Here is a 13,937-nt window from a genome sequence, read left to right on the forward strand (position 1 = left end):
ATGAGTTACAGCTGCAAGTCTTTTGGGGTATGTCTCTAACAGCTTTGCACGTCTGGAGAGTGAAATTTTTGCTCATTCTTCTTTGCAAAATAGCCGAAGCTCAGTCAGATTGGATGGCGATCGTCTGTGAACAGCGATTTTTAAGTCTCGCCACAGATTCTCAATTGAATTTAGGTCTGGACTTTGACTGGGCTATTCTAACACATGAATTGATCTAAACCACTCCATTGTAGCTCTGGCTGTATGTTTAGGGTCATTGTCTTGCTGGAAGGAGAATCTCTGCCCCAGTCTCAAGTCTTTTGCAGACTCTAACAGGTTTTCATTCAAGATTGCCCTGTATTTGGCTCCATCCATCTTCCCATCAACTCTGACCAGTTTCCCTGTCCCATCCCCACAACATTATGCTGCCAACACCATGTTTCACGGTGGGGATGGTGTGTTCGGGGTGATGTGCTGTGTTAGGTTCCCGCCACACAACGTTTTGAATTTTGGCCAAAATGTTAAATTTTGGTCTCATCTGATCAGAGCACCTTCTTCCACATGCTTGCTGTGTCCCCCACATGGCTTGTCGCAAACTGCAAACGGGATTTCTTATGGCTTTCTTTCAACAATGGCTTTCTTCTTGCCATTGTTCCATAAAGACCAGATTTGTGGAGTGCACGACTAATAGTTGTCCTGTGGACAGATTCTCCCACCTGAGCTGTGGATCTCTGCAGCTCCTCCAGAGTTATCATGGGCCTCTTGGCTGCTTCTCTGATTAATGCTCTCCTTGCGTGGCCTGTCAATTTAGGTGGACGGCTATGTCTTGGTAGGCTTGCAGTTGTGCCACTCTTTCCATTTCCGGATGATGGATTGTACAGTGCCCCGTGAGATGTTCAAGGCTTGGGATATTAATTTATAACCTAACCCTGCTTTAAACTTCTCCACAACTTTACCCCTGACCTGTCTGGTGTGTTTTTTCGTCTTCATGATGCTGTTTGTTCACTAATGTTCTCTAACACACTCCTGAGGGCTTCACAGAACAGCTGTATTTATACTGAGATTAAATTACACACAGGTGTACTCTATTTACTAATTAGGTGTCTTCTGAAGACAGTTGGTTTCACTGGATTTTAGTTAGGGGTATCAGAGTAATGGGGGCTGAATACAAATGCACACCACACTTTTCAGATATTTATTTGTAAAATAAATTTTGGACACCATTTATAATTTTCATTCCACTTCACAATTATGTGCCACTTTCATTCGGTCTGTTTCATAAAATCACAATAAAATATATTTTTCTTTGGGGCTGTAACATGTAAATATGTGAAAAAGTTCAGTGAGTATGAATACTTTTGCAAGGCACTGTATCTTTAAGAACATTTGTTAATTGTAAACAAATTAAACTGGTGTATCTGAGCTTTTTGTACCTGTCCTTTAGGATCAGTATATCTAGAAAAATAATAATATTTTGGCAATATTCTTGTAATTTTATAGTCTTTTTATCATATGTTATTATGGTACACTGAAGTATCATTACAAGCATTCCATACAAGTAATGCCTTTATTGACAATTACATTAAGTTTATGCAAAGAGTATATATTTGCAGTGTTGATGACCCTTCTTTTTCAAGACCTCTGCAATTCGCTCTGGCATGCTGTCAATCAATTTCTGGGCCACATCCTGACTGATGGCAGCACATTCTTGCATAAGTAATGCTTGGGGTTTGTCAGAATTTGTGGGTTTTCGTTTGTCCACCTGCCTCTTAAGGATTGACCACAAGTTCTCTATGGGATTAAATTCTGGGAAGTTTCGTGGCAATGGACCCAAAAATTCAATGTTTTTTTCACAGAGCCACTTAGTTATCACTTTTACCTTACGGTAAGGTGCTCCACTATGCAGGAAAAGGCATTGTTCATCACCAAACTATTCTTAGATGTTTGGGAGAAGTTGCTCTAGCAGAATGTTTTTGGACCATTCTTTATTCATGGCTGTGTTCTTAGGCAACATTGTGAGTGAGCCCACTCTCATGGTTAAGAAGCAAGCCCACACATGAATGGTCTCAGGACTGATGGTTGTGCTCACCTTTTCTTCTCTGGACAAGCTTTTTTCTGGATGCCCCATACAACTGGAGAGAAGATTCATAAGGGAAAATGACTTTAACCCAGTCCTCAGCAATCCAATCAGTCTGTCCTTTTGCAGAAAATCAGTCTGTCTCTGATGTTTTTCCTGGAGAAACATGGCTTCTTTGCTGCCCTTCTTGACACTGTGCTTGCAGATGTGCTCACACCTGCATGCTGCCATTCTTGAGCAAAGAATGATGCCCTGACCCTACACCTGACTCAACTTTAGGAGACAGTTCTGGTGCTTTCTGGAGTTTCTTGGGCATCCTGAAACCTTCTTCACAACAATTAATCATCTCTCCTTAAAGAGAAGTGAACATGATGTCAGATGGTGCTTTTGTGAAAGGGCTGAAATGCAGTGGAAATGTAATTTTTTGGGGATTAAGTTCATTTTCATGGCAAAGAGGGACTTTGCAATTAACTGCAATTCTTCTGATCACTGTTCATAACATTCTAGAGTATATGCAAATTGTAGTCATAAAAACCGAGACAGCAGACTCTGTGAAAATGAACATTTGTGTCATTTAGGGTCACATCATAATCTAGGATGTAATCTGGGTTACATAGACAGTCATGGGTGAAGATGGCAAAGATGTATCCTCTGCAGTTGAAAAAAGGGCTTATATTATTCACTCTAAGTATGGCTTTCAGTCATAAGGATTTTTAAATTGTGACTTTCATTCATTCATTCATTCATCTTCTACCGCTTATCCGAACTACCTCGGGTCACGGGGAGCCTGTGCCTATCTCAGGCGTCTTTGGGCATCAAGGCAGGATACACCCTGGACGGAGTGCCAACCCATCGCAGGGCACACACACACACTCTCATTCACTCACACAATCACACACTAGGGACAATTTTCTAGAGATGCCAATCAACCTACCATGCATGTCTTTGGACCGGGGGAGGAAACCGGAGTACCCGGAGGAAACCCCCGAGGCACGGGGAGAACATGCAAACTCCACACACACAAGGTGGAGGCAGGAATCGAACCCCGACCCTGGAGGTGTGAGGCGAACGTGCTAACCACTAAGCCACCGTGCCCCCTCTTCTATGGTGCAAAAATAAAATAAATATTTTTTCCATCTAACCATTTTGAATATTTAAAGCATTTAAAAAAAAGAGCTTAAATCATACTGGATTTTTTCACTTTCTTATTTTTTCACTACCTGGAATGTAATTAAATTGTAATTGCACTTAAATCGCCACCAGAATTACAGCTCGAGACCTCTAGTTTAATGACGACTGGATGCCAGTCTCAGTCTTTAAGAAACCACAGCCAATTATAGAACAAGGGGGCGTTCCCATGTGCAGAAATTAAAACGCCCATATACAATTGTACTGCGCATGCGTCTAAAGTGTTGTAACGTCAACGCATGCGCGTGTTTGTACTGGTTTGTTTATGCGCTGCAAAAAAAAAAAAAAAAAGGCGAGAGCGTAATGGCGGCGAGCAGGCTGTGATGAGCTAGCGAAAATAGCCTGGACTCACTATCACACCCTGGGAAAGATAACAGTCTCTCCTCACACACGCGCGGTAACTGCTCAAAATGCAAATCACACTGAAAACCCTGCAGCAGCAGACGTTTAAAATCGACATCGACGCGGAGGAGACGGTGAGACATATTCACTCGGTGGAGAGGCTCGAGACACGGGGCCGCGAAAGTTGTCTTGTAGCTTAGCTTAGCTTAGCTATTGCTACACATACTCACGTAGACCATGTTTGTGACAGCTATAAGATGCTAAACCTCACCATGGGTGTACATTAAATAGTATTTTTTTCTAAATTATGAATATTTACAGAGAACGGATGAACTGTGTGCTAGTTTGGTTCTGAGAGAAAAGTTAAGAACGCCAGCACAAGCGCTACATGCTAAGCTATCTAGCCGGCTAACTTAGCTTTTCACGTTAAGCATATTTGACTAGCATATTTGACGTTAGTGTTAGAGATCGTGGTGTGAGAGTACTAACATTTTCTAAGTCCCATTTTTTTTAATATAGTATTTTTTTTGTTTACGTTGTTAGTATTAAAAAGCTGAAAAGTTTAAATTAGTTAGCTAGTTTTCCTACCCTTCATCCAATTGTATAGTTAACCCGAGTTGACGTTTACGGATAAACTGCGATGATTTGTTGTTCGGAAAAGGCGTTGATCAACATTTGTTTATTTATTCACTCTATACAACGCAATAATTTTCGGCAAATGGCGCCTTTTGAACTTGTAATTACAAACACAGCGCTGGTTGTGCTACCAGGCTAATATGCTAAAGCAAGCTAGCAGTGCGTGGCCTTCTGAATCACACGCCGAATCAGAATCACACGCCAGTGAACTGGTTAGTTATCGAACTTAAATCCGATTATTCCTTCCGATTTGTGTTTTTACTCAGTCTAGCGCCGTGGGTTATTTTACATACTGTCACTCACTCTTCCCCAGTTATGAATTACCTTTGTCGTTTTTATGAAACTTGAAAAAAATGGTAAGAAGTTGTTGAACTCGGGCCTGAACCCGTGCAGCTGTAGTGTCTATAAATCATTTTCACACCTCCATCAGCACTTTGAGATCTGAAGTGTGACTGCATTCCCCCTCCCCCAAACGATCGCGTAGTAAATGAAGATTTTCTATAACGTTAGCTCTGAAAGAGCTGCTCCAAATCAATGGTTTATTTTAATGGACTCATTTCGCTATAAGGACCTGTATTCTATTGGCTCCACGTGGTTTTTAACATTCATTTATGGTCTTCAGGGTTAGTGCTTTATAACAGTCATATGTAAAGCTGTGAATGTTCTCAGATATGGTAGAGTCTTCAGGACAGAAGACTTTATACTTATACAGCTGTTTATAGATTTTATAAACTAAGCAATAACAGTTCTAGTAATATAATTATCCTTTGTTATAGTGAGTCAGTCTATTTCATCATCCCACCCGTCACTCAGTATTTTACTATAACAGTACACCTCTGTGTTCTAAAGGTATGCAAGCTTGTGTATTATAGTGTCGTTATAATTCAAACAGGTGATAAATCATTAAGGTCTTTTAGTGGCAAAATGTAACTTATCAACCAAAATGATGACTAAAATACCCGTGGATCAAATCAGGCCTTTTGCTTTGTCATTCTGAAGGGGTGGGTGTCATACGGAAACTTGAGCTGTGTTTCTGACTGAGTTATAAGTGCGGTCGTGTGATCACTCAGTGAGGTGCATTAGCAATAGCCGGATGATGTGGTAAAACCTGTGAGAAATTAGTTTTGGTACTGCCCTAAACAGCTTCCCTTCAGCTTTGTAGTGTATAGCGTTAGACTCACTGTGTAGTGTTGGACACCACTTACAAAATCGAATATGTTCATGATGGCAATATTGTGTGATGAGTACTTTGTTTTGGTTTTGTGTGCATACAGCACACTGCCTTACTGCATCTCTGAACTCTGCCTATTTTATTTTCCAGGTAAAGGCGTTGAAGGAGAAAATTGAGAATGAAAAGGGGAAGGAGAGTTTTCCTGTCGCCGGACAGAAGTTGATCTATGCAGGTGTGTCTTTGTGTTTGTTCTGAGAGAAACAGTGTTTGAAATGCCTGATGTAGTTGTTTGAGTGAGAGAAATGGAGAGACACTTGGAGACTGACAGGAAATATGAAAGGGAGAGACAAGCCTGGAGACTGAAAAATTGTTTGTATCCTACACTAGACATTCTGTCAGTTTATTTATGATGCATGTTACTAGTAATCTGACCCAAAGTCATGCTTGTGGAATGAGGTTTCGTGCCAACGCTCCCAAAAACAACATGCAGCGCGTGTGTTCATTTGTTTGTGTAACTAACAAAATACTTTAGAATGCACACACTTGCACAAGCATGGTTTTCATAAAGTGATAACACACATTTTTCCACCTTAGGCAGTTTGCTCTAATTAGACTGATGTATCTACACTAGATCTGCAACTAACGATTATTTTTTCTGTCGACTAATCTAGCGATTATTTTTTTGATTAGTCGACTACTCTAACGATTTTTTTTTTTTTTTTTTTTTTTTTTTTGCTTAATCTAGTGTTCTTTTTTGATTAACTAATTAATCCTTTGGACAACTTTACAAAAAATGATAAGTACAACTTCTAATCTAATATTTCTTTTATTAAATTTTTTCCAAAAAATACTTCAATGTGGTTGAAGTTTTTACAGTATACAAAAATAAAGTGCCAAAAATAAAATGTAAACAACACTTTAGCATCAGGCACAAATAATGCCATATAAATTCAACAAAAGCACTGCTCAACACTGTGCAAAAATACATGAAAGACAATGTAACGGCCATTTGGGGCGTGCAAACAGTGACATCCTTTTTATGAAAGAAATCTTGTACACAGCTTTGCCTCTTCCTGAGAAAAAAAAAAAACAATAATTACCATTAGGAACCAAATTAAACATGAAATCTATGAATGCTAACAATATATAAACTGTACTGTATTTCAAAGAGGGTAGTAAATCTGCATATTTTTAAATGAACTGAATGTGATTAATTACAATGTTTAATATAATTACTTTACAATTTTAATTGTATTCAGAAAGTGTAGTGAATTTGTCATTTTATTATGAAATACAGAAAGCATTTTAAACTCTTAACTAATGAGAGAATTTGTTATTAATCACGTACTTATGATTATATTTTATTTAATTGGCTTGTGCCAAAAGTAAACAAAAATGCACTAGTAGCCTATTTATTTAGATGTTCACGTACACGACTAGATTACAGCGAACTGTTAATGTAAATCTAGTAGTTAATTTTAAGTCTGTGTGCATAAACAACTTCCAACAACCAGTTCATGTAAATTAAATGTTAGTTTGCTTTATCGTCGGCAAAGTTATACAGTATATGTTTACACTTTATACCGTTAGCGATTAGCATTACCATTATTACCTAGCATATATTAATTAATTCTTGACAAAAACACAGCAGGTAAGAACGCAACAATTACTCCCAAAACTAATTGTAATAATAAATACTTACAAAGATGGCTCGTCCTTTTGAGGTCGGAGAGCGCCAGAATGTTTTCTTCTGAGGTGCTTGTGCATTGCAGTTGTGCTGCCATGGTACACCATTTCGGTTTTGCAAAGGGAACAAAGGACCATTTTATTTGGCCTCTGTTTAAAGTTTTCCCATACTTTTGATAATCGTGGTCTAGCTTTTTGTGATAGACTGGAACTTTCTCCATTCCCAGGAGCAGAAGCCGCCATTACGCGAGATGAATGTAAACAGTGTGACACGTCAACGCATTTCACGCATGTCGACGTATTTTCGTAGTCGACGTAATCGATGACGTTGACGCGTCGTTGCAGCACTAATCTACACAATTGTTTATTTTGATCTATTCCGGTTGTAATAGTATCAGTCTGGTTAACAGGTTCTTAGGTCCATGTAAACTGAGAGACATGGTAACCAGCAGTGAGAGAAATAGGCAAGGAGAATGAGGGATACAGGAGAGAAAGAAATGAGACAGGCAGGGATGAAGATGTGGCTGATGAACTGTCTAATTGTTTTGCTGATTTGCTCTGCAGGTAAAATCCTAAACGATGACACAGCACTGAAGGAGTATAAGATAGATGAGAAGAACTTTGTGGTTGTCATGGTAGCAAAGGTAAAAAATAAATAAATAAATAATTCTCTAACTTGTTTTCTATTCGGTCTTCTTGAATGTCCACAGTGTCTCTTTATTCCAAACACATTGGAGCAGCTTGGGCATGGTCATTCTGTACAAAAGCCATTAGTGCTAGATGTTTCTACAGGTTAATATTCTTTATGAATTTTAGTCTTAAGTAATAGAGGTGTGCCATTGCTGCTGTTACCATAGCTACCGCTGTTCCAGATGCTTTACAGAACTGTGCAGTTTGTGTGGACTGATTAAATTAAATTATCTCCAGCCTAAAGCTGCCCCTGCAGCCGCTCCATCTTCAACTACAGCAGCAACTTCGAGTAGTCCCACTTCTAGCACTACAACTCCCACAATCCCCCCTGCTGCTGCTGCTGCAGCCACTACCACCACGACCACCACCACCACCACAATCACTGACACCACATCCGAAAGCAGCAAAGAGGAGAAAGCAGCCGAGGAAAAACCACCATCTTCTACACCTGCCAGGTAGATCACACACCTCACAGTTGAGGTTGCTCTAACCTCTAAGTAAATTTTATTTCTGTAATGCATGACTGTAAATTACAGGTGAATACATTGGGGTACACTAACTTGGGAATTACTGACTAATACATCTTCTGTCTTTATCCTGCAGTTCTGGTATCCTGACAAATGTCAACATATTTGAAGAGGCGACTTCTGCTCTGGGTAAAGGACACTTCACTACATGTCTGAAGTCTTTAACAACACAAGGCTCGCAAAGTTTTAAAATCCCTGTTAGCCCTTTGGGCATGTACTTTTTGATAACCCGAAATAAATTTATGTAAACAAAACTTTAATCAAAGATTTTATAATTCTCTCCTCTGTCAGTGCAATCTTTATAATGTTTAAGATTGCTGCACAAGCGTTTAGTTCAGCAGTCCAAAACAGTTATGCAAACCAACCAACCATGCAAAAGTTAATTTCAAGAATGAAGAAAGTGGCACCAGTGAGTTTGAAGTTTTAAAAAAAAAAACTGCAAACCAAAAGAGAAAGCGTCATCTGTAGTATTATTATTATTATAGCTCTTATACAAAACATTTGATTTCATTCCATTAACAGAAAGACAAATGTTTTTCTAGGGTGAAGTTGTTATTCATATATCAGGGTTCCCACGTGTCCTGGAAAACCTGGAAATCCTGGAAAATTAATGACCAATGTTCCAGTCCTGGAAAACACATGGAAAATGAGAGAAAACATAAATTGTCCTGGAAAAAATCTTGTTGTCCTGGAAAATTATTATTTTTAAATGTTCTTGATCATTTAAAGAACAGTTTACAACTGGTCGAAATAATTAACGTTAGTAACAGAAAGCGCTCTGTTCAGGGACGCTGAGTTTTGACGCGTTTTTTGTTATGCTGTTTAATCTCGCTGTGACGGATGACGCTGTCTTGTGTTGGCGGTTTCAGGTGCTAGGAATGGTTTAAGTGCTCGCATGTTTTCAGCAAATGGTGACGGGTAAGCAGGTTATATTAATTTTGTTAATCTGAATATCATGTGCAAGGGGAATGCACAGCAAACTAAAGCATGCATGACAGCATTGGCCTGAGAAAGGAAAGGGTATTCATATGTGCGGTCTTTTTATTTTATAAATGTTGAAATTTCATTCACATTACAAATTGTCTTTAAAAGTATAGTTAAGTAATAGCCATAAAGTGTATGCTGTTTTTAAGACTTCTGGAGAGAAGAACATATTACTTTAGGCCGTGAATCTGTGATCCTTGTCTTTTTTTTGCTAAATTTGAAATGTCCTGGAAAATGATCTCTGAAAAAGAGTGGGAACCCTGTATATCTTATGTACCTTAACAACAATTTGAAAAATATACTGTAATTTAACTGAAGGCCACGTGAGAGGTGCAGCCGGATTTTGAACAGCATTCTGAACTGAACTGCAATGTTGAGTTGCACCGCCTGCGTCCGTATTCTCAATTTTCAGTCGTGACGCTCAACTTTGTTTACGGTGTGCAACCCTTTTGTCTCCTCTGTTATAAATTACCCCACTGCGTCAATGAGAACCTGCAGCCATGGCGAGGATGATTATTGACGTGGTGTCTTGCTACGGCAAAATGACTGTAGCAGAAGCACGTTCCCTCTGAGAGATCTCCGCCCATGTTGGTAGCCAATAGAAAGACACAATAGCCCGGGGACCTAAGGCTAGCAATTTTGCGAATGTAACTGAACATTTTTCAGTTACATTCCTTTGATCAAGCTGAACATACCAATAGAGTTTTTATTTCACATTTACATGTTTAGAAAGCAAGTAAGTCATACAGGCTGTGATCAAGTGAGCTTGAGAGAAAGGGGTGGGGTGGTGGTTCTGGCGACGTAATTAAATTAGCAATAAACATCACTGGATATCATGATAATGTAATATTATGCAAGCCTGATTCATTCCTTTCAAAATGTTTTCATTAACCGATTTCAGATACATGCATAATACACAGAGGAGCGTGCTGAGCAGAGACTCATAAACTGTATATGTTTAATCACTTACTGTAATAAGGATGATGGATCGGTGTAATGGATTGTTTTTGTGTATTTGCATAGTGACGGGACAGTCGTATGAGAATATGGTGACTGAGATCATGTTAATGGGCTATGAGAGGGAGCAGGTGGTGGCAGCGCTGCGTGCCAGTTTCAACAACCCAGACCGAGCTGTTGAGTACCTGCTCACGGTGAGTTGGGTGGGGCGTAAAGTGGGCGTTATGAGAGGTTTTTGGAGATGAACAGATTACAGAAGATAAAGGGGATCACTTACGAATGAGTGCTGATGGAGGAATTAAGAATGAAATTGTTTGATTAAGAACAAGATGGTTTGAACAGATTATGGATAAAAGTCTCTCATTAAAATTAATTTTGTTCGCATGTTGAAGGTTTACTTGTCTGAATTTCTGTGTAGGGAATTCCAGCAGAGAGTGAGGGGAACGTTGGGGGCTCTGATCCTGTAGCTCCAGTAGGGGGCGCCCCGGTTGCTCCCACAGGACTCTCATCTCCATCCAGCACAACACCTACACAACCCAGTGCTGGATCAGCAGGTATGCACACTCGTGTGTGTGCAAGCAAGTATACACACACTGACACAACAATAGTATTAACATTGTATTGTTTTACTCAAGGACAGCAAAGCACTATTCAGCATTTTTTCCACAGTGATGGATGATGCAACATTGCACATTTTACCCCTTAACTTGAGAACTCCGAGTACTAGAGACTAATTAAATTTGTCTGTTGCCTCGGCTAATCTGCAATGTGGACAATTAAACTTTTAGATTGTGAGCTAAATTAGGGAAGCTACTTTAGCAAACTAGTTCAAGTATTATTTTCCTGTGTTTCAACTGAACTGAGCTCGAGTGTGGTCATGTACAAAGGGCAGAGCCAAGTTCTGATAGGTGGTAATTAGCTACCACGATTTCAATCAAATTGAAATTTATTTCTCTGCTAATCTATATGTGGATTTCTGATGGTTACATTACTTAGAAAAGCATGGCAGTCATCAGCCAGTAAGATTTCAGCAGGCATTTGAAAGGGTTGCCAGTGAGGTAAAATAAAAAACGTGAAAGTTAAGCAATCGTTCTTTAGATATGGGTTTTTTTAGATATGGGACCTTTCCAGTGTCATTTCAGTGATGTATATTAGAGCGTGGATTAAAAAAGAAAATGGTGAAAACAACTCTCAATTGGAAGCCACACTGCCATGCAAATAACAATAATAATAAAGAACTACTTTTGTATGGGTCCACAAAAAACTTTAAATGTATGTGAGTTTATTCAATGTATAATTAAGAGTTTGGTTTTAATTTCTGTTTTCATTGTGTGTGTAGCCAATCCTCTGGATTTTCTGAGGAATCAGCCTCAGTTCCTGCAAATGAGGCAGATCATCCAACAGAACCCCTCTCTGCTGCCTGCCCTACTGCAACAGATTGGCCGAGAGAACCCCCAGTTACTGCAGGTACACACACACACACACACACACAACCACCAATAACTGTGTGCATACTTGCCCACAAATCCCAAAAAAATTCATTGGCCTGTATTCATAAAGAGATCTCCTAATTTAGCTTAAAAATTTCTAACTAGGAATTTTAGCTTAAGAGTGATTCAGGACCAAGACTGCGGTTGGTTGTACAAAAAAAAGAGCGCTTTTACAATATGATCTCGTATAAGCCTTCGCTTTGTGTCTATGTTAAGATATTTTGGCTATATCGAGTGGGGATTATGTTTGTGATCGATCATATTGGAGACATCTGTAGGTTACAGATGTAAAAATCTGACACAGCACAGAAATTATATAATTCTTTACTATATTTCTGCGCTGTGTCAAAGATCTAATCTGTAGCGTTTATATTTAATAAATATTTAATAATGCAATACATTTATTTTCTCTCTTCACCTTTCTGCCATTTTCTCCTCTTCTAAAGAAACTTAAAACTCTTAAGTCCTCCTAAGAATTTTTGATCTTAAGAGTTCTTTTAAGGGTTAAGATGCTTTGCAAATAACTTAGCTTTACTAGGATCTTCTGTTTAATTTTAAGGGGAAATGCACGTATTTCTAAAAACTTTCCTAGAGTTTTGTCACTAGGAGCAACTTTTTTCATGAGCTAGGAGCAAATAATTTTTATGAACATGGGTCCAGGTCATCCAATTGCCTTTTTTCATTGTGTATGTGGCTTTTTTTTTCTATCAGCAAATCAGCAGCCACCAGGAGCAGTTTATTCAAATGCTGAACGAACCAGCACAGGAAGCAGGGCAAGGAGGGGGTGGGAGTGTGTCTGAGGCTGGTGGTGGGCACATGAACTACATCCAGGTCACACCCCAGGAAAAGGAAGCAATTGAGAGGGTGAGTCACAATTTGTAATAACACAGCATGTTCACTACATAGTGCACATAGGAACAGCCTTTGGGGTCTGAGACTCACTACATACTGAAGTTGTGGTTTGAGTACAGAATGTTTCTTTTCATGGCAACTGAGGAAAACCTTTACTAAAGAGAGCCTGTGAAATACCATGGTGTGTGAGAAATCTGATTTCAGTTTATTTCCAAACACTGTCTTTTGTTTCCCTGTAGAGCCTTAAATATTTACCTGTGCCTTAAGTTTAGGGTTTTTCATTGTTTACTATAAACATTTTTTCATTTTTTCGGGCCACAGTGGGTTTACATTTATTAAAAATAAGGGGAAAAAAGACGCTTATTTATAATTCAAATACACATTGTCATTGTTTACAGCCTTTGTGTGTGTCTGGACCACTGATAATGCTCCTCACAACTCTTCTGTCTCTTGTCTGTAGCTAAAGGCGCTTGGATTCCCAGAAGGACTTGTTATTCAGGCCTACTTCGCTTGTGAGAAGAATGAGAACCTGGCTGCCAATTTCCTTTTACAACAGAACTTCGATGATGACTAAAATCTTTTTTTTTTTGGTCGTTTTTGTTCCTCTCCCAGTTTACCCACGTTTAGTTTTTTTCCCCCCCAAGTTAATCAAACTGCAAAAAAACAGATAAAATGAAATTCATACATAAAACCCCTCCACAGGCAGTCTTGGTCTATTTTTCTTTACACACTGGATAACTCGTCTGTTTTATCTGCTTCTGCTTTGTGAAGGCGAGCAATTGGGAATTGTTCATTTGCTCAATTGAGAAATTAAGTAAAAAGCATAATCAATGACCTCCTCTGACGATCTGGATTATTTTATATTTGGCCTGTATTCATGATTTTATTTTTGCTCAATCGAGGTTTAAAGGGTGTATCCCAATTTGTTCTCCATTGTCGGCATTTGAGGCTGAAATGCGCATTCATTTATGTTCATTGTTTTTAATTATTTTTATTTTCTTCCATCTTTTGCTCGTGTTCATGCCTTCTTTCACAGTTGAACGGTATAGGGACCCGAAACACAATTTTAAACATTAAAAAGATTTTTAAAGCAACCCAGTTGCCGTATATATTTTTTATTTTAGTTAAAATACAATCAGCTTTTCTGTGTAGTGCATGAAATGCAGAGATGGTTCTGTGCAAAACTCATGAACCTTTTTTTTTAAAGGTTAAAGGCATGTCCACATGTGATTAGTGTGCACAGTTCCACATTCTGCACATTTACTGTCCTTTTTACAGGATAAATAAAAGTTTTAAACATAAACACACCATTTGTCTGTAAGCTTGTTAAGCATGACTGTTAGTCAGCAGTGAGCTGT

The 13,937-nt window shown here is 38.8% G+C and overlaps 1 protein-coding gene across 1 annotated transcript; it reads left to right on the plus strand.

Moving 5' to 3' along the window:
* Positions 1–3,506: 3,506 nt before the first annotated feature.
* On the plus strand, positions 3,507–13,673 carry rad23b (RAD23 homolog B, nucleotide excision repair protein). The gene is made up of 10 exons (XM_060891680.1): positions 3,507–3,720; positions 5,544–5,625; positions 7,644–7,723; positions 8,007–8,224; positions 8,373–8,425; positions 10,304–10,431; positions 10,656–10,791; positions 11,577–11,704; positions 12,439–12,591; positions 13,040–13,673. The coding sequence occupies exons 1-10, from the start codon at positions 3,655–3,657 to the stop codon at positions 13,151–13,153; spliced, it is 1,158 nt and encodes a 385-aa protein (XP_060747663.1). The 5' UTR covers positions 3,507–3,654; the 3' UTR covers positions 13,154–13,673.
* Positions 13,674–13,937: the final 264 nt, after the last annotated feature.

Source organism: Tachysurus vachellii, chromosome 17, assembly GCF_030014155.1.
Source record: "Tachysurus vachellii isolate PV-2020 chromosome 17, HZAU_Pvac_v1, whole genome shotgun sequence".
Lineage (NCBI taxonomy): Eukaryota > Metazoa > Chordata > Actinopteri > Siluriformes > Bagridae > Tachysurus > Tachysurus vachellii.

Excerpts from the sequence above, each read along its gene's own strand:
- rad23b (XM_060891680.1), top strand. The coding sequence starts at position 3,655 with ATGCAAATCACACTGAAAACCCTGCAGCAGCAGACGTTTAAAATCGAC. Across the intron at positions 8,426-10,303 it reads AGAGGCGACTTCTGCTCTGG|TGACGGGACAGTCGTATGAG; the intron begins GTAAAGGACACT and ends GTATTTGCATAG. Across the intron at positions 11,705-12,438 it reads AGAACCCCCAGTTACTGCAG|CAAATCAGCAGCCACCAGGA; the intron begins GTACACACACAC and ends TTTTTCTATCAG.